General features: G+C 43.1%; 1 protein-coding gene across 1 annotated transcript; it reads left to right on the forward strand.

The window, feature by feature from the left end:
- The first annotated feature begins 1928 nt into the window (after positions 1 to 1928).
- On the forward strand, positions 1929 to 21482 carry LOC6575627 (mucin-5AC). Its single transcript, XM_032728457.2, has 6 exons — positions 1929 to 2028; positions 14428 to 15026; positions 16540 to 16875; positions 16934 to 17014; positions 17146 to 19515; positions 20061 to 21482. Exons 2-6 carry the CDS (start codon positions 14891 to 14893, stop codon positions 21260 to 21262), a joined length of 4125 nt encoding a protein of 1374 aa, XP_032584348.2. The 5' UTR covers positions 1929 to 2028; positions 14428 to 14890; the 3' UTR covers positions 21263 to 21482.
- The last annotated feature ends 539 nt before the right edge of the window (positions 21483 to 22021 follow it).

Genomic DNA, 22021 nt, shown 5'->3' on the forward strand with positions numbered 1-22021 from the left:
GCCACAGACCAAGCGACGATGCCGATCGGATGCAGGGGCAAGGTGGAGCCAGGGCGGTGGCAGACACAGAGGAGGGGCAGGACCACAGCCAGTTGGTCAGCTCAAGGCGTTGCCTCTAACCTGCTCCCCCAACCCTGCCCTACCTGGTTGACCCTGCCTTTTGCCATTTTGTGTTATGAATCGTTCAGTTCTTAAGCAGATGAAGGAGGCGAGCATGGGCGGGTGCGACGACACAGATGAGAGGAGGAGACGAGCAGGAGGACACAGCAGTGTGTGGAGGACGCTAAATATGAAAATGCGGAGAGGAGCTGGAAAGGTTCGGGCTAAGAGTGAAACTGAGGAGGAGTTTTGGGTAGGGACTGATACAGACTGAGGGGAAGGTAAAGGCACTAGAGAAGCAAGAGGACGAGACAAGGGTTGATACTGTGGGTGAGCATGAGTCTGGAGCTGAAGCTGGAGACGGCCCTTAAGAACGGAACGGAACGTGGAGGAGGAGGAGGAAGAGGAGGAGTAGGATATGTCTGGACATGAGCATGCTGCCTGCCTGCCATTATGAGTAATGGGAGTAATGCCTGGGCATTTGTTTACTTGCGGCGCTACATCGAAGGCAGCTGCGCAGCGAAGCTCAGCTCAGCTCAGCTCAGCTCAAAGCTGTGCGGCCTGTGCTCTATGGGTATTTTGAAAGAGCTGGGCAAATGGACACGAGATGTGGTTGGAATATGTATTTTACAATGAGCAAGCTGACAGAGAGAGAGAGACACAGAGAGAAGAGCGAAAGTGTAGATCAAGCGGGAGGAAAGGGCGGAAGAAAGGTTTACTCTGAAATCATTGGGTTAGTCCAAAAACCTTACGTATGAAAATTACAGCATCGACTCATTAGTAATATGCCAGATTATATAGAAAATAATTCTATTTCTGAGAATATACATGTCATTATTAAGCATCATTATGAATATCATTATTGCAATTATCATTATTCCTATTATCCCAAAGAGATGATACTCTGTGTGGCGAAGCAAGGGTTTCTTTGATTTTTCTTAGTATTTCCGATTATTATCATGTGACTAATATCAACAGGAAGGCTTACATTGGAAAAGTTCTGTCGAGCACAAAATATATGATATAGATATTTTTGATTTCTAATTACATTATTTGTTTTATATATTATTAAAATTTTTAAGTGAATCAGCAAAGGCTTCCAACATCCATATTGGATTAACACGAACAGCTCTTAAGCAAGCATTTCCCATATATAAATATTTCCATTTTAATTTCCGCAACAGCAGAAAATTCAGTTATTAAGAAATTAGCTTGGATGAGAGCTTTATTAGAGAAATGACGTTTGATAGCATCAAGATCATTAGCTTTAATTGTGGCCTCTGATTAGGCCAAGACAAGCAGCGGAAAGCCGAACTCTTAGCAATGGCAACGCGAACTCCCACAACAGCCAACAGAAGCAATGCTCTTAAGCCAAGAGACTGCCTCAGCACACACTCTCTCTCTCTTTTCTCTCTCTCTCCCTCTCTTTGGGCTCTCTTTTTCAAACAAGAATCTTTGGCTGTGAGAAGAATTTCGTTTGGCTGCAACTTTCTTTCGAGAGGGGGCAAAGGCTTTTCTTAAAAGCGACGCGACGTCGCGTTGGGGGCTTCAGTCAGTCCCCAACACGCGACGCGTTCAGAACGAGCAGCAGCAGCAGCAGCAAAGCCGAGCAACGCAAGAAAATAGAAGTGGAAGAAAAATACTTGACGCTGTGAAAAGGATGAGAGCAAAATAGACATACAGTGTGTGAGTGAGAGAAAGAAAGAAAAAAAAGAGAGAGAGAGAGAGAAGTGAAGTGCAGACAGACTTCGATTTTTGTTATTGTTCGAGCGGTGCACAACAACAGCAAAAAAAAAAAAAACAGAAAACAAAAAACAAACAAAACACATCTACAACAAGTGGATAAACAATTGCAACAACAACAACAACAACAACAACGACAAGCAAGAGAAGAAGAAGAACCACAACAATTGAGCAACTCTTTCATAGGTATGTGAACTTTGAGTAGGCAAAGACCTGGCTCATTAGCATGTGGCTTAAGCAAAGAATGCGAAGAAAAATTCTGAGCTGCGGTTTCAGTTTTCTTTGCTTTTCCCCTGCTTCGTCTTCTTCAAAGTTTTTTTTTTTTGTGTTTTTTTGGCATGCAAAATTGTGGAAATTTAATAAGAGTTTTCCGTGTGTTTTCCTTCCATGCCGCTGCAACATCGCTCGCATTTCAGCTAACAGTTTTTGTTGTTCTGTTGCCAGCTCTTTGCGTTGCAGCCGTATGAGAAAAACCATTCTGGTTAGTAGAACGGGGGGAAAGGAGGGGAGGGGAGGGCGCATGGTTTTTGCTGTCTAAAATATGCAGTCATTCGGTTCGCTTGGCTTTGCGGCACTTTTCGCTAAGCAAAAAAAAAAAAATAATAATAAAAAAAGAAGCAGCAGAAGGAGAAGGAGAAGAAATTCCGCTGGGCGCAAAAATGTGTTTGTGGCGTGTGTTAACGGTATTGTTTACAATGTTAACAGAAGTGCCAAGAGAAGTGCAGAAGAAGCAGCAGCCGGCCTGCCATTCCGGGTGGCAGCTTAAATAAATAATTGAGACGCACAGCGACAGCCAAAACGTTGCGCCTCGCTGCACTCACACACACACGCACAGACACTCACACACACACACTCGCACAATGAGGTAGAACTAAAGTCGATGCAGAGGCCAGCAAAACAAATGACTTAGGCAACGAACTTGGACTTGGCGGCGTCTCAAGTGAATAATAGCCAGAGCAAATAGTGCAGACTGAGTCGAGCCAGCAGAGACCGAGTGGAGTGAGACATGCTCGTTGGAGTTCTCAGGAGCTGTTGAGATATGCTAAAAGGATGTTTGGGTTGAATTGTTTGTCCTTCTTAATTGCTTGATATTAAAGATCTATGATGAGTTACTTATTGCCTAGCTAATAATTACTTAATAGAACCAAAGCATGCTGCTGGAATCGTCTATAAAGTATAACTTCAGTTATTCGATTACTCAGACTTCGTAAAGGACATGCAGATCTTAGCATTTATTGTTAAGCATTCAATGGTATACCCTCTAATATATTAACTACAGTATTATATTCTATCAGCTTTAACTCGAGATGTATATGATATAGATGTGTTATAGGCTATGCCTAAGAAGAGTGAAGATCAAAGAGATGTTTGGTGCCATGGTGTTTGATCAGCAAATGGGTATTGCGGAAGAATATGTATTCCTTTCTGCTCGGAGTAAACTTTTGAACTATATTATAGGCATTTATCTATGGGAAGAATATTCGATAAAGCTAATCATTTTATATAAAAGACAGTTCAGTTAGCAAAGATCGCTGTAGATCAAACACATTGCAAGATTATAAGATATAAGATAAGTTTTACTCCCAGCCATTTCGATTGCTGATCCATCTTCCTACGGTGAACTTAGCAGTCCTTACACGATCTTACATTTAATTTATAACAACATATTATTTATAGTCCTATATATTATCTTAAATCAAGCACCGACTACGAATATACTTATTGTACAACAAATTCCGTGCGGTACCTTAAAAGAGTTTTGCAAACAGAAGGAAAAAGGAAATACAAATACTGTATTAAATATTTGTATTCTATTATCTTAATGATTTAGACTACAGAAATACCGTATGTATATACATATATAGTAACATTTCTCATTTCTTTTCGCATTTCGATTCCCACATAGAATAGCTTAATTCATCAAATCTGTCATTTGTTTGCTTTTGCTTCTGCTCAAAACATAATTTCGAGCGCAAGCCAATAATTTCCTCTGTTGATTCGTGCTGAAGCCACGCGAATGGCCACAAATTAAATAATAAGCCAGGCAATTAAATAACCCTCCAACGGCTTCCACAACAACAACAACAACAGCAACAACAGCAAAAACTAACTGAAGAAAAAAGGTCATAAGAAATTGTGTATTTATTAGAGAGAGAAATGCAAAGCAGATGAGCTGAAAGTCAGTCGCGCTCTCGCCCTCTCTCTCTCTCTCTGTCTCTCTCCCTCTCTCTGTGATGCTAATGATGTAAACTAAGCATTTAACTGTTAAAAGTGCCGACAGCGCCAGCTGAAGATCACAGTGGGCCACAGAAGATGCGCGGCAAATGCGACGACAAAAGTTGAGGTCGCCAGGGAAGCCCCCTTTCCCGCCTCCAGCTCCCCCTCTGCCGACACTGCGTAAAGTCAAAGCCAAGTTCGAGTTGGTCTTTTAGACCAAATCAAAGCCGTTAGCTGGGAGACAGAATGCGGCTAAAAACGCACTCGGCGCTCGACTTGAAAGACGTCAACTGAAAAGGCCATGGCGGGGGGAAGCCAAACAAAAGGGTTTCACACACACACACACACAGAGTAGAGTGTGCGTGTGTGTGCGTGGAGGAGCTTGTGAAAATGTAGGTTGCATTGGCAATGAGTGAAAATGTTCACGGTAATCTTTACAGAAATTACCGTTTCATTCTCGTTGTTGTTGTCGTTGTTATTGTTGTTGCTGTTGTTGTTGCTATTGCTATTGCTGTTGCTGTTGTTGACACAGCAGCAACCAGTTGCTGCTGCTGCTGCTGTGATTACAGCTGGCTTTTAATGATCATCATTAGATGGTTGGCGCGCACTTAAAGGGTTCTTATTTTTATGGCTATAGCTTAAAGAAGAAGAAGAAGAAGAAGAAGAAGAAGAAGGAGGAGTATCTACAGCAACAACAGCTAACGTGACAACATGCAATACACAACAGCAACAGCAAAGGCAACGGCAATGGCAATTGCAAGAACCGCTTCAATAATATTTGATAATGCAAAGCGGAAGCTATAAAAATCCCAATGCGAACGACATTTGTGTTAGTTAGTTAGTTGCCCGCCTTAGTTAGTTAGTTAGTTAGTCAGCCCGATCGTTACATTAGAGCGAAGAAATTTGCTAATTGCCTGCAATTGACGAGAGGAACTAGGCATAGAGCAGGCGTGGGCAAGGGGGCAAGGGGGGCGTGCAGGAAGCAGCCTCATTAAATTAATGGAAGGCACACCAGAAGATGTACACTGGCAGAAAAACAAAGCAAGCGCGTAAAAATGTAAAGTAAAGAAGGAGAAACATATAAATAAGTAGATAAAGCGAAATGTTTTTGATTCTCTATTCGCAAATATTTCATGTCTATTCAAGCAAGTCGAACTTCTGATTCTATTCATGCCACAATCTAACTTGCCTCACAATCAGCATTTCTTCAAGTGTAGCCAAATCTCTTTGAGCTTGAGTGCACTCCGAAAACACAACTCGCTCAGGGGCGTGGCGCAACGAATACACTACCTCAAGGTCAACTGGCAGCCGAATGGGCGCAGCTCCTTTTTGGCAGCTCGAGCTCCATTCGAGCTGCATCTGATATGCCTAAAAGGCCGAAACACAAAGGCGCACCGAAACCCGAACAGCCGATATAGATAGAAGACCCGCACGTAATCTGATATTCCGAAACGAAAAAACGAAGAACGAAAAACGAAAAACGAAAAAAGAAAAACAAAACACAAGAAAAAGAAAATAAAACTATAAACAAGAGAAGAGTTAGTTTGCCATATGAGGCGAGGGTTTTTGTTTGGTCTTCAGTTCTGTTGTTGTTGTTGTTTTTTTTTTAGCTATCAAAACAGCATCAGCAACACACACACACACACACACACATACACACAGAGACAGAGAGAGGCAACTGGCCAAGACCCGACTTGGCAGCTGGCCAAGAGGTAGACAGTGGAGCGGCGGGCGGGGGGCGTGGCATGCATGCATGCCTGCAGTTCCAGGCGAGTGCACAGCAAAAAAGCAGACGCTGTGCCGTAACAGTGAGTGGAAGAGATGACAACCAGGTGCATGCAACATCCCAGATATAAATCAAGAGCTCTGCGAGCTGCAGTGGACCAGAAGCAGCTCAGCTCAGTTTTGGATGAAATAACTACGATAGAGAAATTCTTCAGAATTTTCTAATGATATTCCAATATAGTCATACAGTGAGACTACATTAATTCGGTTTAGATTGTGATGTCATGGAGAATAGATGAGGGTAATTAAAACGAAAGATGGTTTTATAGATAGTTGCTCTAAGGGGACATACTTCATGTTGTGCAATTCTGATATAATAGAAAACAAATAAGTATATGATAAATAAATATATGATATATGATATAGAAAACAAATACGAATCATAAGAATTCAGAATATAATCGATTATCGATAAGAAGCGAAATAGCTATGATAATTAAGCCAGAAATGATCTATGAAATTTTAATAAAGATTCTCTAGTGAAGATCATAGGATATCAATTCTACCCAAGTCTTATGATATAGTACATATAATACTGAGGACATTTGAAAGAAGAACAGTTTCTATAACAAATTTATCATTGAACAACAACTTTTCAATATTTACCATAGAGTGGAAATCCAGTATTAAAGCCTGAGTCCCAACTTAATATTAGACTGCCAAAAACTCTCTTCAGGCATCCAGCGAATATCTCAAACACTCTGCAAATCGATGGACCATTCAGTAGACTTCCATTTTGGCTCGCTCGCCCTGTCAACTATTTATCAGAGTTGTCTGGCGATTGCCTTTCGAGGACTGGGAGTTGAAGTCTGTTGGGGCCGGACACGCAAATTCTGTGCTTGGCTAACGGCTCTTGGCCATGTTAACAAGTTGCGTTGACAAATGTTCCCGGAAACAGTTCGTGCGAATTTGCATGACAAGAAGGGAAAATGGAGCTCAGCTGGGAATAGCTTTGTATTGCATTTGACTAATGCATTGTCTCAGCTCCGACTTCAAGCAGAGGCAGAAGCAGAAGCAGAAGCGGATATTTCGACAGAGTTTGGGTCGCTGGCCAGGTTTGTGCTCCAAGTCTTTTGATTTATGTGTGGCCAAATTGAAGTCTATATTAATCGCAGCTGTCAGGTTGACAATTTTATTGTAATGCCAGCGCGAACGCGAATGCGAGCGTGAGCAACTCACGAACTGGCCAACAATTTGGCTTAATGACCCAGTACAAAGCGACAGCCAAACATATTTATGGCCAAGAGACTTTGGCCAATGAACTTGGCGCTCGGGTACTTACTGTGGCTCAGTCTTAGCCTAACTCAACTCAACTCAACTCAACTCGCCGTGAAAGGTGTATGTGTGTGTGTGTGTGTGTGTGTGTGTGTGAGTGTGCGGGTCCAGCACATTGTATCGAGTACCTTTCCATTGCAATCGCTTTGTCGTGCAGTTGTTCTAATTTCATTTACCCAACGACTTTCACCTGCCCAGCATAACTAGGGGAGCCGCAGCCAATCCAATCCATGTGCAGCCCTAATTAAGCAGAAACACGTGCCAGCCAGAATCTACCTATGCTCCACATACAACTCGTTCTCGCCTTGCAACGATTTATGAAACGTCGCGATAGAAATTCAATTAACTCCCATGACAAATTAACTGTGAAATGGGAGAATCGGAGAATCCGAGTGAAAGAACTTTTTTTTAAAATGGGTAAAATGATTGTGATAATATTTATTTATTATTATTGCGCATCAGCAGGGGCATATTAAATTTTTCATTAGATTTGCTGAGTATGGAGTAGTGTCAAGCATTACTGGGAAACTCTTTACATATGAAATATGCTTGCAAAAATTATAAAAGGCTGAAGCCGACCAGAAGCACAAAAGTTCTGGGAAGTCACTTACCATGTACAATATTTCTAGAGTTTTGATTCATGAACTTACTTTTGGATAGATCTACATATATCATTCTTCTGTATTCCCCTTCGCCTTCCCTAGAGCCTCAGTCACAATTATAGTTGTGGTTTCAGCTGAATAACTTAGTTTTAATAAAAAAAAACTAATATCAATCCCAGATAGAGATTCAGTTCAGCTTTGGAAAGTGCATTCAAGCTTCGTTAAGTTTACTTTGAATCAGTTCTTCTTGTTCTTCGTTTCATTTACAACTTCCGCTTGGCAAAAATTAAAAAAAGCAAAGCAAGCGAGTGAAGAAGAGGAAGAAGGAGCTGGAAAAGTATTCGATGGCGATCGGAGCAATCGCTGATGATGAGGTGCATAAACGACGCCCATTTATTGAGCCCTCGCGGCTTTAATAACTTCGAACGTGAAGCGGCTGTCCGTCTGGCTGAATTGTGGAAGATATCAAAGGAGAAGCAGAAGGAGGAGCAGGAGGAGGAGCAGGAGGAGGCGCATGAGACAGAGGAAACATGTTTGCCTGCCAACAAATGACAGGCATTTGTCTGCCTCATTCTATAGGGGGAAACGGACAGACATCGCGACGGACTGTGAGACTGAGAGACTGGAAGACTGAGAGACTGGAAGACTGAGAGACAGGCAGGCAGGCAGGCAAAAGTCGCATCAATTGAGTTCGACATGAAAATTGCGCTGTGTTAAATTCTTGAGACTCCACAGCGAGTTGTTGTTGCTGTTGTTTACTTTGTTGTGTGTGCTGAATATACACACAGAGGTTTACGTGTATACGTGTGTGTGCTTAAGAAGCCACACATGAAGCGAAGGGTAGCCAAGCACTGGCTGTCATTATTTCTGTTTATGGTCAGGTGTGTCTGCAGCCCGTTCGTAATGGTCAATCTGGCCAAAATTGTGAGCACGCGTGGGCTACAAATTGTTTTGGCACACTATAACAAACAACAGCAATAACAACAACAACAACTGGCAAGTGGCACCAATTTCACTCAATATGAAATGGCCAAGTTAGAAATGGCCAATAGAAAAGTAAGCGAGTTCTTGGTCAAGCAAATAGCCCACTTTTAACACATGATTCATAATCGACTCATTTGCGAGTTTCGATTTCAGTCTCTGCTCTCTGATTTGATCTACTAAAGTTAAGCCAAAGAACAAGTGGAGAATTGAAAGAAAAAGTAACACTGATAAAACTAGTAGAACACGAGGAGATAACAGAGAGAAAGAGTTGGGTACGGTCTCTACTTTAATTATTCATATGATTCATATGCAACTCATTACGGCGTTTCGATTTCAGATCATGAGATTGTGCTCTGTGTTCTGATCAGAGGATAAGACTCAAGAAGAAATATTAGAATAACGAGAGATCAAGAGAGAATAACGGCGAAAAAAAGAGATATCCACTGGCCGGTTACCCCACTCTACGCACAATCATTCATTTGCAACGCATATCAATTTCTTATTTCCATTTCAATTTCTGGTTTCTTTCGAGCCTAACAAGAGAATATAGAATGTAGAATGTAGGCAAAGCCGAACGTGAGAGAATGTCAATGTAACACTCTGCCAGCTTACGTAGTTCTTAGCTCAGCGTTAACTTTTTTCTACATCTATAATTCATTCATAAGATTTCAATTTGTTGTGCTCTATTTGCAAAGGTAAATAAAAGAAAAGAGCATAAGAACAAAAGAGTGAACATAAATGGACTACCTACTAGTATAGTTATTACCTAATTCAATTGTTGCATATTCCTCACACTTCTTGGGCTCAATATATCTATTGCTTATGGTGTTGGATTGACGTGAAAATCTTATATATGTTTGTGTGAATATCTAGAGACTCTTGAAAATCTCTATATATGAAACGTATGAATGGAATGGGAAGATCCCCAACTATTTATATTGATTCAATTTTCATATTTTCTATTTTAATATCTGTCTATGCTAAACAATGGCCAAAGATTTCATGTTATTCACACTATTCATATGAGATTTCATTCATTCAGCTCAATTGTCAGCTCTCCAACAATATGATTCATAGTATTCATATGCAGACTCATTTGAGCAGTTCACTCATTGATTTCGATTTCTGTTCTGGTTCGTATTCACGCGGTTCGCAAAAGTAAAAACTAGGCTCTGGCACTATTCGATCTCTGTCTGGATTTACATAATCTGGGTGAAAGTTTTTACTGCCTGCCTGCCAGAGCAAATTATAAGTTAGAAGCTATGCCCAGTAGCTGCAGTTGGGGGCCAGATTTGATGGCTGCGATTTGCAGTTGCCTTTCACAAGCAGCTGAAACAGTTCCCCGAAAATACGAAAATCTGTCAGTGGGGCGTTGCCTCAGTGTCAAAGAGCTGTGGCCGAGCAGCAGCCAAAGTATCTGTCAGATACAAGATACTAGTGCTCAATAGCTAATTTATTGGCCTGAATTGATGTCGCGCTTTAGAATTTATTGCTCTGCTAGATTCTCTCCATCTTCTTCTCCCTCTTCCTTCAGCTTCTTTTCTCGATTGACTCAAGAAGAATCACATTGTCTGTGCATTGTCTTCTGTTTGAATTGGTTTATGGCCTGGCTAACAAAGCGGCACTTAACTGGGTTGATTTCTAGAGTAGCTCCAAAAAAAACATAAAGCAATCGGACCTGAATGCTGGACAATGAAGTTGTGGGAGCTGCTTCAGAAAATCACATATTTTCCGTCAACAGAAGAACATCTAAGCTTGCCGGCTTTATAGAAACCTTCTTCTTTTTCACAACACAACGGATTAGCGAAGCAAATATCTGAATTGGATAAGCTTTACTATGAATGACTCCACTCTTACTTCCAATATCTTTCTTAATACTTAATATCATATAGAAACTTATAGCTTATTTATGTATATGTTGTTATGTACACATCATAACAATGATTTTCAACTTCTACTAACGCAGTTAGTCCATATGCAGATACTGGCTTGGAGACATGATCATACGAGTATTAAAGTGGACTGAAACCAGAATATAATAGTTGAATTCAAAAGGCATTAAACACTCGAGGCTCTAGCTCACTTTCCCATCAGAGCTTTCCACAATTTAATGCTGACCTTTGTTTGGCTGCAGCTCCAATAAAAACTCTCCAAAGCCATAAAGTTAATATCACACTCTCCATTTCGGTAGCCAATAATTAAGTTAGGAGCTCATTCTCAACACTTATTTTGCTGCTATTCTCAGAGACAGTTACGACAGTTCCAAAACTGGGTTGCAGAAATTGCAAGTTGAGTTTTTTCGAGTTGTTTTCGTCAAATAATAATGCAAACTTAATTTGTGACTTTCGCCGTTTTGCAGCGGTCAAAGTTAATTGCTTTATTAATTCGTCTGGCAGTTCTTTCTCTCAGTGTAGCTTTTGACAAAAATTATGTTGTTGGGGCGTAATTGTTGGCCCCGTTACGTTCAAGCCGCCCCAACTGCCAGTCGAATTGAGTTTGAGTTCTTGAACACACTCGACTCGACTCGACTCGAGTCGTGTAAGACAATTGCTCCCACAGCCTCGTGGCATGCAGCTTTCTTTGATTTTGGTTTTGATATTGGCTTTTGTTGCCTTTTTCATACCCTGTACGCATGGGTTCAGAAAGGTAGATTGGTTCAGTGTGAATGTAGCTCTTAGGAGACTTAGCCTTAACTACATAGTATACATGTTCTTGATCATTGATTAAGATCCCCATTGCTCAGGGTATCTTCGTGTCGATCACTCCCCTCGGCAGCATACTTTCTTGTGTTTTTTTTCATAGCTTGTAATAACTGTAATTTATTTACGAGCTTTACACACGTTCTGAATTCACCTTTTGCATTGTTTTACCAGCAATTCTTCTCTAATATCAAAATGTACAACTAAACTGTAATTAAACTGAAGTAGTTTTTCCGTTTTCCGTTTTCCATTTTCCGTTTTTCCAGTAGCCTCTCAGCAGCTGTCAGCTGCAATTTGCCTTGGCAAAGAAAGTGCCAAATTAAGTGTTTAACAAGCCCTAGGCCAACAGCTGAGCTGAGCTCGACCTGAAGAGTCTATCAAAGAGAGTGTGTGAGTCAGAGAGAGAGAGTGTGTGTGTGTGTGATAGACAGAGATTACTCTTTGGAGTTGCCACTCTTAGCTCTTTGACTTGGTCTTTTTGCTGTTTTCGGTTTTAGTTTTCATGGCCAAGTGAATTCAATTAACAAAAACAGTCAAAATAAAAGTCAACTGCGGTGATTTATTGTGTGAAACTGAAACTTCTTCCTCTGATTAAATTATTTATTTAGCTGCTGCTGCTGCTGCTGCTGCTGCTGGCGTGAAAGTTTCTGCTCAGTGCGCCAATTCAGAGGCTTTGACATTCAGATAATAGCTTGATTAAAACTTGTCATGAGAACGAACCGGCGAGTTTTTACCAGCCAGGCCAAGCCACGAGAGCTCCAATTAAGCGCACTTCTCGATCAATGCGCAGTGTCTGCCACTTTGTGATGGGGTATACCAGCCTAGTTGGGCTAGTTTGCTCAAGTCCCTCAGAATCTGTTCAGACTGTAATCTGTGAAAGAGTTCTATGATGTCCTCAGTTAATTTAATCTGGTTTAGAGCTTTAGATAGGGTTCTCACTCTCCCATCCGTTCTGTTGTCCATGTGAAATCTGTGTTCAATATGTAGGTAAAATGTATTTATTCATATTACATGTATTTATTGCCTCTATATAATTTCTACTACGCTTCTTATCTCCAAATTCTAAGAGGAGCAGCGCTGTAATTTTTTTAAACATACAATTAACTAGACTTAGTGACTTAAGAATTTTGACTAAACTTTCATTTATTAACAATTTTAGCTCACTTAAATTTACCCTCGGTAACATTATATAGTTGTTTCTGGAATGTGGTAGATTCACGTATTTATCTCTAACGTAGACTTCAACTATTAAGCAAGTTTTCAATTACCTAATGAAACCACTTTCTACATTTTATGCGAAGAGAGTGACAATTAGTTATTCAGGTGCCCATAACGCTACTGCTAGTATTTGCCGAAGTTCTGCCACTGCCTAGGCATGATTTATCCTGTCACAGTCTAAAGCTAGCATTAGTCTGTGCTTAAAATTGTCTTATGGTTTTTTCTGAGTCTACAGAGCGAATCTAGCTATTATCTACAGCTATCTTTAGTCGACATTATGTAAGTTAGGGTATCTGAGAGTCGTGTTGCCAGTCAGCAGAGAGCTGAGCACAATGTGGCTTGTGTCATGTTCTGCATTTGCATGCAAGTTTGTCGAGCCTCGCGCTGTTCTGCGCTGCTAATCACGTTCTTAATGAAAGTGGATGCTGTGTGGATGCAGTGTTGCCTGTCGACCACTGTTCGTGTTTTCGTTCTGGCCAACTGCAGAACAGGAAGAAGAAGAAGCAGTAGACGACTATTTGGCTCTTTCACTGGCAATGACCGCCATTTGCTGTGGCTCCATTTGATTTTCACGTTTGGCGATTCGTTTGTTTGTTTGTTTGGACAATTCGCATGCAACGCTTCGCCCGACTCTGAGTGGTTCTGGATGCTGATTTGTGCTGAATCCGATGCTGAATTCTGTATTCTGGCTACCAGTTCTGGCTCGTCTTCTCTGGTTTTCTCTTTTTGCTATTTTTGATTGATAAATATATTATTTATAGCTGCGTTTCGTGTCTGCTCACAGCTGCGATTTTAATTAATATGCTGCTTCCTCCTAGAGAGCTACGTTGGCCCACTTCTGTCCGTCTCCCAATTTGTTTATACATTTTATGTGCGTGTGTGAGTGCGCGTATCTGTGTGCGGGGGAAACACTTAGCAAATGTAAACAAACTCATAAAGCTGTGAAAATTATTGCAATAGAATAAAGTGCTTCGGAAAAGTAGCAAATACGCTTATGGGATGTACATAAAGGGAATCGTTTATTTACAATAGGTGGGATGTTATTAGAGATATTAGTAGAATTAGAGGAGAGGTAAGGGCAGAGATCGAAACAAAGTTCTCTTTGGAGCAAGAGAAAAAAGAAGAGGAACATATTCAGGAATTGATTTTCTTTGAATGAATTTCGTGTTTTATATATAATTAGAATGTTTATAGTAAAAGATATAATTAGATGTACTTAGCACTATATATATACATATGTTTATATAAAATTTATATTCTTATTGAATATACAAATTGTCTATCTTAGTAAAAATAGACTCTTCAAGAATTTCTTATCTAATGAAAACTTTTTATTGGAGCTTGAAGAAGTCTAAAGGGTCTATTCTATATATGTTATAATATTACAAAATTTTATTGAAGTAATAATAAGTCTGAGTAAACTTTATCCGAGGGCAATGAACTCGAATGAGCTGCTTAGTATTTATTACACATTTTTGCTCTGCTCGATTATTTTGTAAGAAATGTTTTGAAAAACGTGAAACTTCATAAGAGAAACCCGCGCAATGGCTGAAAAATGTCTAACCAAAATTCCTAGATAAAGCACGAAATGCCAAAAATTCAGATACTTATCTAACACTTGAGACAGCTGAAAGCGTTAGCTAAATTAAATTTATGCTGCCCAGTCATTATGCCATTATGATCTATATGAAGTACTTGCTTATAAGGCAGTCACTCACCTGAACTCTAATCTGACTCTCTCCCTCTCTCTCGCTCACTCTATCTGTATCGTTTAGTCTAACTCTTTCTTTTTCTTTGTCTTTCAGCTCACAAATTTCTTTTGTAAGTGCTTCATTAAAAGTGTGGCAGAACGACAAACGACCACGAAGCGCTTCGAAGGCGACGGAGCAGTAGAAAGAGGAGGAGAAGGAGAAGGAGAAAGAGGAGGAGGCGGAGAGCAAGGGGAGGCACGACGACAACAACCTGTATCATCTGCTAAGTGCCGCTCGCGACAATTGTGCGGGTAATTGCGAGTCTTTGAAATTTTTGGTCTCTTTTGATGAGCTTATGCCCTGCTCTGGCTGTGGCATCTTCGATTCGCTTGTCATTGGAAAGTTGCGGCCGCTGCGTGACACACATTTCACGCATTAGACACGAGCCTACCGCCAGCTGGCCGTTGGAGCTGGACTCTGGCGTCGGGAAGACTAAGCCTAGACTGGCTTTTTCTTGGAGCCCGCACTCCCAGCCAATACAGCCGAAGCCCCGCTCCGTCCCCCTCTTGCATTATTCATGCGTGCAACGGCCCGAGGAGGAGCGGCCGCCGCAGTCGGCGCAAAGATGACTCTGCGCTTAGTCAGCATATTGTCTTTGGCATTCATTTCTGTATTGCCCGCACAGTTGGATGCATTTATCACGCAGAATACAGGTGAGTTACGAGACACGAAAGAAGCAACAGCAAGCAGCACGTCACATAATTTAGTGGAAGTCTGAGGGCGTGGAGGGGACCAGAGGCAGCTCTAAGCAAACCAGATTTTAGATTCTTTTGATATTATTCACTTCTTAGCTACTTACTAACTCAAATTTGAGATAGTAGCCCTATGTAGAGTGAGGGCTAGACCCGAGAGGTTGAATGAATATAAATATGCCTGGCAGGAACTCATACTTCGATTACGAATATTCATTTGAATTGCTCGTCGAACTGTTGGCAGTTGTAGCTGAGCTCAGTGAGCGTTGCTTCGATATAAACGGCAAAGTTCATTGGGAATTCAAAACAATTCATAACTCCGCACAGTTCACATCGTCGTTCTACAGCTGCAAATAGAAATCACTGAAGCTCGAAGAAAAAACTATATATACTCGTATACATACAAATATATGTGTATCTATATACTTTGAAAGGCTTTAACAGCTAAGAGAGAATAGGTCCCAAAATGTGGGCAGAGAACTACAATGCGCAACTGAGGCAGGAGGAGCCGTTGCCCTACCGAACCACCGTCTACTTGCCCGTACCCGACCAGAGCGCAGTGCCTCACGCGATGACCACCAGTGTGCTGAGCCTGCCCACCATGGTGCCAGCCCAGGCCTTTGTTGTGGTCACCAGTCCGCAGGGCAATCACATACAGCCCTACGTGCAGCAGCAGCAGCAGCTGGAGCTAGAGCAGCCCATGTGGAGCCTCGAGCAGCCTCCACCGCAGGCGCAGCAACAGCTGCTGACACAAACTTCCGACTTGAAGGACATCCAGAAGAACCAATCGAAGAAGTCGAAGAAGAAGCTTCTTCGCTATGGCGCCTCACCTGAAATGCTCAAGTCGGGCTCGGCCTTCCCTTCCTACTATGCCGATCCGCAAAAGCTATGGCACCCCTATTACCTGAACGAATAAGATGAAGAGATTCGAACGGACCACAAATAACCAGATCTTTATTATTCAGGCGCATACCAGATTGGAGTATTCCCTAGATTCGAGTACTCTTCTGTAATCCTCCTGTCTTGAACGTTGTGTGTGAATAAACTTGAGCATATTGAAAATCCGCTTTAGCTGTTATTGCCAGTAGAAACTATTGAGTTGCTAGTGCATGGATAAATTAGGGAAATGTTCCATGGATGACGGATAATAGAGAGGGAGAATGAGAGAAAGAGAGGATATATGGTATTGATAGAAAATTGAATCAGTCCAACTAGATTCAAATTAGATTCACGGATATGTAAGGAAGTATTTCTTCAAGCAAATATCACAAGCTGTAGGCAATAAGATTGGCAGATAGGTTAGACATTTATTCATATATAACAGATCAGTTATCACTCAGATAGATGAAAAGAGTATCATCTATACTATAAAGAGTATCTATATTGCTTTTCTTATGAACATTATCAACGAATAAGCCTTGCTCATTTTTTGTCAATCCCTTTCATCTCCCGCTCCATCTCCCATTCTTCACAGGCTGCCATCACAATGGCACTTGGTATGCTGACAAGTCGGTGGTGCCCAGCATGGAGAAGTGCCTCAATTGTCAGTGCAATCGTAAGACGCTCGTCTGCCGACTGAAGGTCTGCCCGGAAATGCCGATGCCACCGCCTCGGGGCTGCGTGGTCGTCCAGCGGAAGAACAGCTGCTGTCCCTACTTGTCGTGTGCTCGCTTGGACGCCTTCTACAAGATACCCACCAAGCGCCGCATCATCGCCTACCTGGATCACTACGAGCGGGAGTCTATCGATCGCGTGGTCAACGACAACATGCTGCAGAGACGTTCCGATGACTCCGACGTCGACCTGTTGGGTAAGCTTGCACTTTAGCTGGCAAGGATCGCATTTGACCTATTTTGCTCTTTGCTTAGTGTGCGTGAAGAATGGAACTGTGTACAAGTCGGGGTCGGCGATGTCCTCATCGAATCTGTGCAGCTATTGCTACTGCATTGGTAAGTGGAAGAAGACGAGGAGAATAGCTATAGAGAGCTGGGAGTAGAAGTGGGAACACCTATTGGGAATAGTATGTCGGGTGATCCTAATAACTAAAGTTTCTCTCTTTCTCTTTCTCTCTCATCAACAGGTGGCAACGAAAAGTGTGTCAAGCCCAAGTGCATGCTGCCCGTGGATGGGTGCAAGCCCATATTCGTGGACTCCACCTGTTGCCCGGTGCGCTACGACTGCAGCAGCAAGACCTCTGGCAAGTCCTCGCAGGAGGTGCGCTACCGGAAGAACTCGAATAAGCACTTCCAGCGCATGGCGCAGCGCTTGCAGCGGAACCGCGGCTGCACCGTGGGCGCCCAGTTCTATGCGGAGGGCCAGAAGATGCGATCGGACGCAGATAAGCCATGCGACATCTGCTTCTGCATCCGCGGCACGCGCCGCTGTGCACCGAAGAAGTGCGCGCCAGCCCTGAAGAACTGCATTCCGGTGGTGCCCAAGGGTCAGTGCTGCCCCTCCAGCTACGACTGCGGCAGCCAGCGGGACTATCGCCGCTCGCAGAGCTCTCGCCAGTTCAACCTGTACAATCTGCTCTTTGGCAAGGAGGAGCAGGAGGCGGAGGCGGCAGCAGCTGCTGCCCTGATACCGCAAAACACCATGGCCGAGCACTACCCTCTCGACCGCCATCCCACTGAGCCACCCGTGGGCGATCCGCTGCAGGCCAGCAGCGAGAAGAGCATCTTCGATACGCTGCGCGAGGGCCTCGAGTTCATCGATGGCAACAACAACCAGATGCTGGCCAATAACATGGACTTGGTGGGCAGCACACCTACCGCCAGTCCGCTGGTCTCTGACCCGAGCAGCACCACAGAGCTCAGCTTCCTCGACCTGCTGCTCGGACCCAGCACAGAGACCGAAGAGCCAATAACGCCAGAGGCCACAACCGAGAAGAAGAAGCCCATATCCTGGATGGACATACTACTGGGACCCGACGAAGATGAGTCAGCTCTCACAATCGAGCCGACTGTTGCTGTAGAATCCAGCTCTACTTTGGCACCGGCACCGGCACCACCTACGAGCAGCACCACTGAGCGCAGCATTGAGCGGATTGCAGACGATTTCGGAGATCGATGGATCGAGGGACAGTTTGCAGTGGGTGAACTGCCAGCGGAAGCCCAGCAAGACTGGGCCAGACCCGCTGATGTACCACCGGCCAGCACCACAGCTCAACCACCCGATCTATTCAACGTGCTGCTGGACGGACTTTCAGTCATGCTGAATGACAATGCCACCAGCACCACTTCGACAACCACAACGACAACAACAACAACGAGCACCACTACGACTAGAAGGCCCTTTAGCACACACGCACCGCCCATGTTCCGTCCACTGCCGAGCAGCAAACCGCACCACACGCGCATCAACTCCAAGCTGGCTAATCTCACAGTGACCCCACCGATGGTTGTGGTCACCAGCAAATACGGTCAGCCCGTCACCTATCGGACGATGCCAAGCAAGGGCACCACCAGCACCACGAGCACCACCACAACAACAAGCACAGCCACACCCAAGCCACTTCCAGTGAATGTTACTAACACAAAGACCACAACTACGCATAGACCCTCAACAACAACAACAACAACACCAAGAACAACTACAACTACCAAAGCTAAGCCAAAAACCACCCGACGCACGACAACAACCACAACCACAACCAAACCAACAACAACCACCACCACCACAACGCAACCACCAACAACTACAACCACACCAAAGCCTACAACCCCAATGCCTCGCACCACCTTCCGACCCACATTCAAGCAGAAGCCAACCCCAGCATACATCACTAGCACCACTAAGCCACTGATCATCAAAACGAACCCCACCATTTTGGAAGTGGATCCCTTGGACGATGCAGACAGCACTGCGCCCACGCTGCCGCCCAGCTTGCCGAACCTGAAAATCATACCGTTTTTGCCCACGGATGCTGTGGATACGAAACCACCAATACCACCACCCGAGGGCTACAGCAGCCACAATTACTATCAGCAGCCAGCGGGTCTGCTTGCCTCGCAAATCGCCTCCGACAGAGTGGACAGCGAGTACGATGTGACCTACGTGGATCAAGCACAGCACGGCATCAACTTCAACAACAACAACAACCACCACAACAACAACCACAACAGCGATCAGGCTGCCTACAAATACAAGTTCAATGTGGAGGTTCCCGCTGTGGCGGCCCCACCTGAGCCAGTGGTGCACGTCATTGGCAGCGCCGACTACGTCAAATATGATTTCAATGAGCAGGTGGTGCAGCCACCCGTGCACAGTGGTTTCTCACCACCCACCGAGACGGAGGGCGGCTTCATGCCCAAGGAGCCGCTCGTCATCGATGGGGAAGTGCTGCAGGAACATGTCACATCGAACGTCCTGCTGGGCGATAATTATCACGTCACGCAGCATATTATCGATATAACGACAGAGAGGGAGGATAACGACACGGCTTCAATCGGTGAGTTTGATTGAGCGATTGACTGATAGAATGGCATCTATATAGAAATATTTAGAAAGGAAAAGGAATTGATATTTGATTAGATTATCGAAGACATGTAAATTTATCAACTGTTTGATTCTCTGGCTGATTGACTGATTGACTGATTGAAGTGTCCTGTAAAGCTCAAGTTGTAGGAGGCGAGACACAATTTTAAATGAGTGATTGAATCATGATGTATCACACAGACGTAAATCTGTAGAAGCTTGAATAGAAATATGTGTGAACTTATTGATTGAATGATTGATGTGAAAGAAATAGCTGAACCTGTGGAGCTAAAGTACATGCAAAAGCAGTACTTGAATTTCCAATTAACTGATTGACTGATTGGCTGATTGATTGAATGATTGATGATACTCAATGCACAGCTCAAGCTGAATAGAATAGTATTCAATTATTTCTCTTATACTAGGTATCGAGTTCCTCTTGACCTCTTTATATCTTGTCCCTCTCTCACTCCATCTTCAATTGCTCATTTATTTACTTCTACTCTTTTTGCCCCACAGAGATCACAACGCCCGATCCCTTCAAAGATGTCATACACACGGAGAGGCCGCCAAATCTCGATGTGCTGATTGGAGACAAGCTGCAGAAGAAACCGGCAGAGCAGCTGCAACAGCAACATATCGAGAGTGTCACCTACAGCATCAGCCACTCTTCCGGCAATAAAACTGCAGCAGCAGCAACAACAACATCAACAACAACGGCTGCAACTACAACCACAAAACAAACATCGCTGATAGACAAAAATGAGATAAACAAACTGGATGAGCTGCTGGAAGAGCTGTTGGGCATGAACCTGCCTACCAAACCCCCCACCAGCGGCAGCAGCAACAGCAGCAATAGTACAGTGCCGCCTTTTAAAACATTGCCAACAGCAGCCGCACCAGCAGCAGCAGCAGCAACAGATGCAACAACAACTACTGCGCGCCCACCTGCCACACCCACCGCAGCACGTGGCCACAAGAAGGGCAACAAAACAAAGCCGAAAACATCGAGCAATAGACGCAACCAGACAGCAACTGCAACGGCAAAGCCATCCCGCAACAAAGGTCAAGCGACCACGCGTCGAACACCCGCCAGCAACAGCAACAACAACAGCAACAACAACAACAACGGCAACGGCAACATAAACAGGAACAACTCAATGGGCAGCACAGCGCAAACAAGTGCAAAAACCAAAAACACGCCAGCAACAGTTACATCAACAACAACATCAACAGCAGCAACTAGCAGCCCCACAACAGCAGCAACAACAACAACAACCACAGCAGCAATTGTTTCCACCACAGTGCATCCATTTTTAATGTCACCATTCGACAAATTGCCCTTCATGGACACCAGCTACGAGGTGCGACATCAGCAACAGCAACTGCAACAACAACAGCAACAGCAGCTGCAACAACAGCAGCTGCAACAACAGCAACAGTTGCCGCAATTTCATCATTATCAGCATGCGCCAAGCAGCAGTAGCACAACAACAACCACAGCAGCAACACCAGCAGCAGCAGCAGCAGCAGGAGGAGGAACGGCAACTGTTGCTGGGGGCGAGGGGCTAATGGATCCTGCGGGCATACTAAAATTAGCCGGCTGCAACATTTACGGCCGCATGTACCGAGTGGGTCGCATTATTGTGGAGCTATCCAATCAATGCCTCGAATGCAAATGCACCGAGGTGGGCGTCAAGTGCGGCCCATTAGACTGTTAATTTAAGCCACGCCCCCAGCCCTTCCTCCGCTAAAAATCTCTGCGAGTGAGTGTGCGTGTGTCTGTGTATGTGTGTGTGTGTGAGTGTGACTGTTTAACATTTAAGCCAACTCTTTTATTTGTCCATTTCCGTTTTAGCTCTGAAGTAATGCATTTAGTATATAGACTAAGTTTAATCTAATTAATATGCATACATATAATATACATAATAATTACATTTACATATATAATATACAGTTGTGTTCGTGCAAGTAGTAGTGCTGCCCTATGGAAAATTTGAACCAAATAATTTCCATTGAAAACTCTCAATATTCGTTTCAAATTGTACTGTGTTTATCATTAAAATTGAGTACTACTTTTTCCATGAGCACAGCTCTATACATAGCTCTTTATAGGTACCCTTAACACTAAGTTGTATTATAGACGTAGTTCTCCACGCCTTAAGTCTAACCAAATCTTGAACTAACTGCAATGCATTTAAAAATCGAAAAAGAAATTTAAGTTTTAAATTTTGAAAAAAAAAGAAGATAATATTTAATTATATTAAAAAACATATTTTAAATATTAAAATTTTATTATAAAAAATACATACCTTAGAAAAATTAAAATACTTTTAAATAACTTTTATTTATTTATATATTTAAAATTGAAACAGTAAATAAAGAGTTATAATTTCAAAAATAAATAATTTGTAGATTCAAGGGTAGATTAAGAAATTGTCGTTCTTATAATAAATCTAAAAATAAGCTTCGAAAATATT

Source organism: Drosophila mojavensis, unplaced genomic scaffold (assembly GCF_018153725.1).
Source record: "Drosophila mojavensis isolate 15081-1352.22 unplaced genomic scaffold, ASM1815372v1 contig_36, whole genome shotgun sequence".
Classification (NCBI taxonomy): Eukaryota; Metazoa; Arthropoda; class Insecta; order Diptera; family Drosophilidae; genus Drosophila; species Drosophila mojavensis.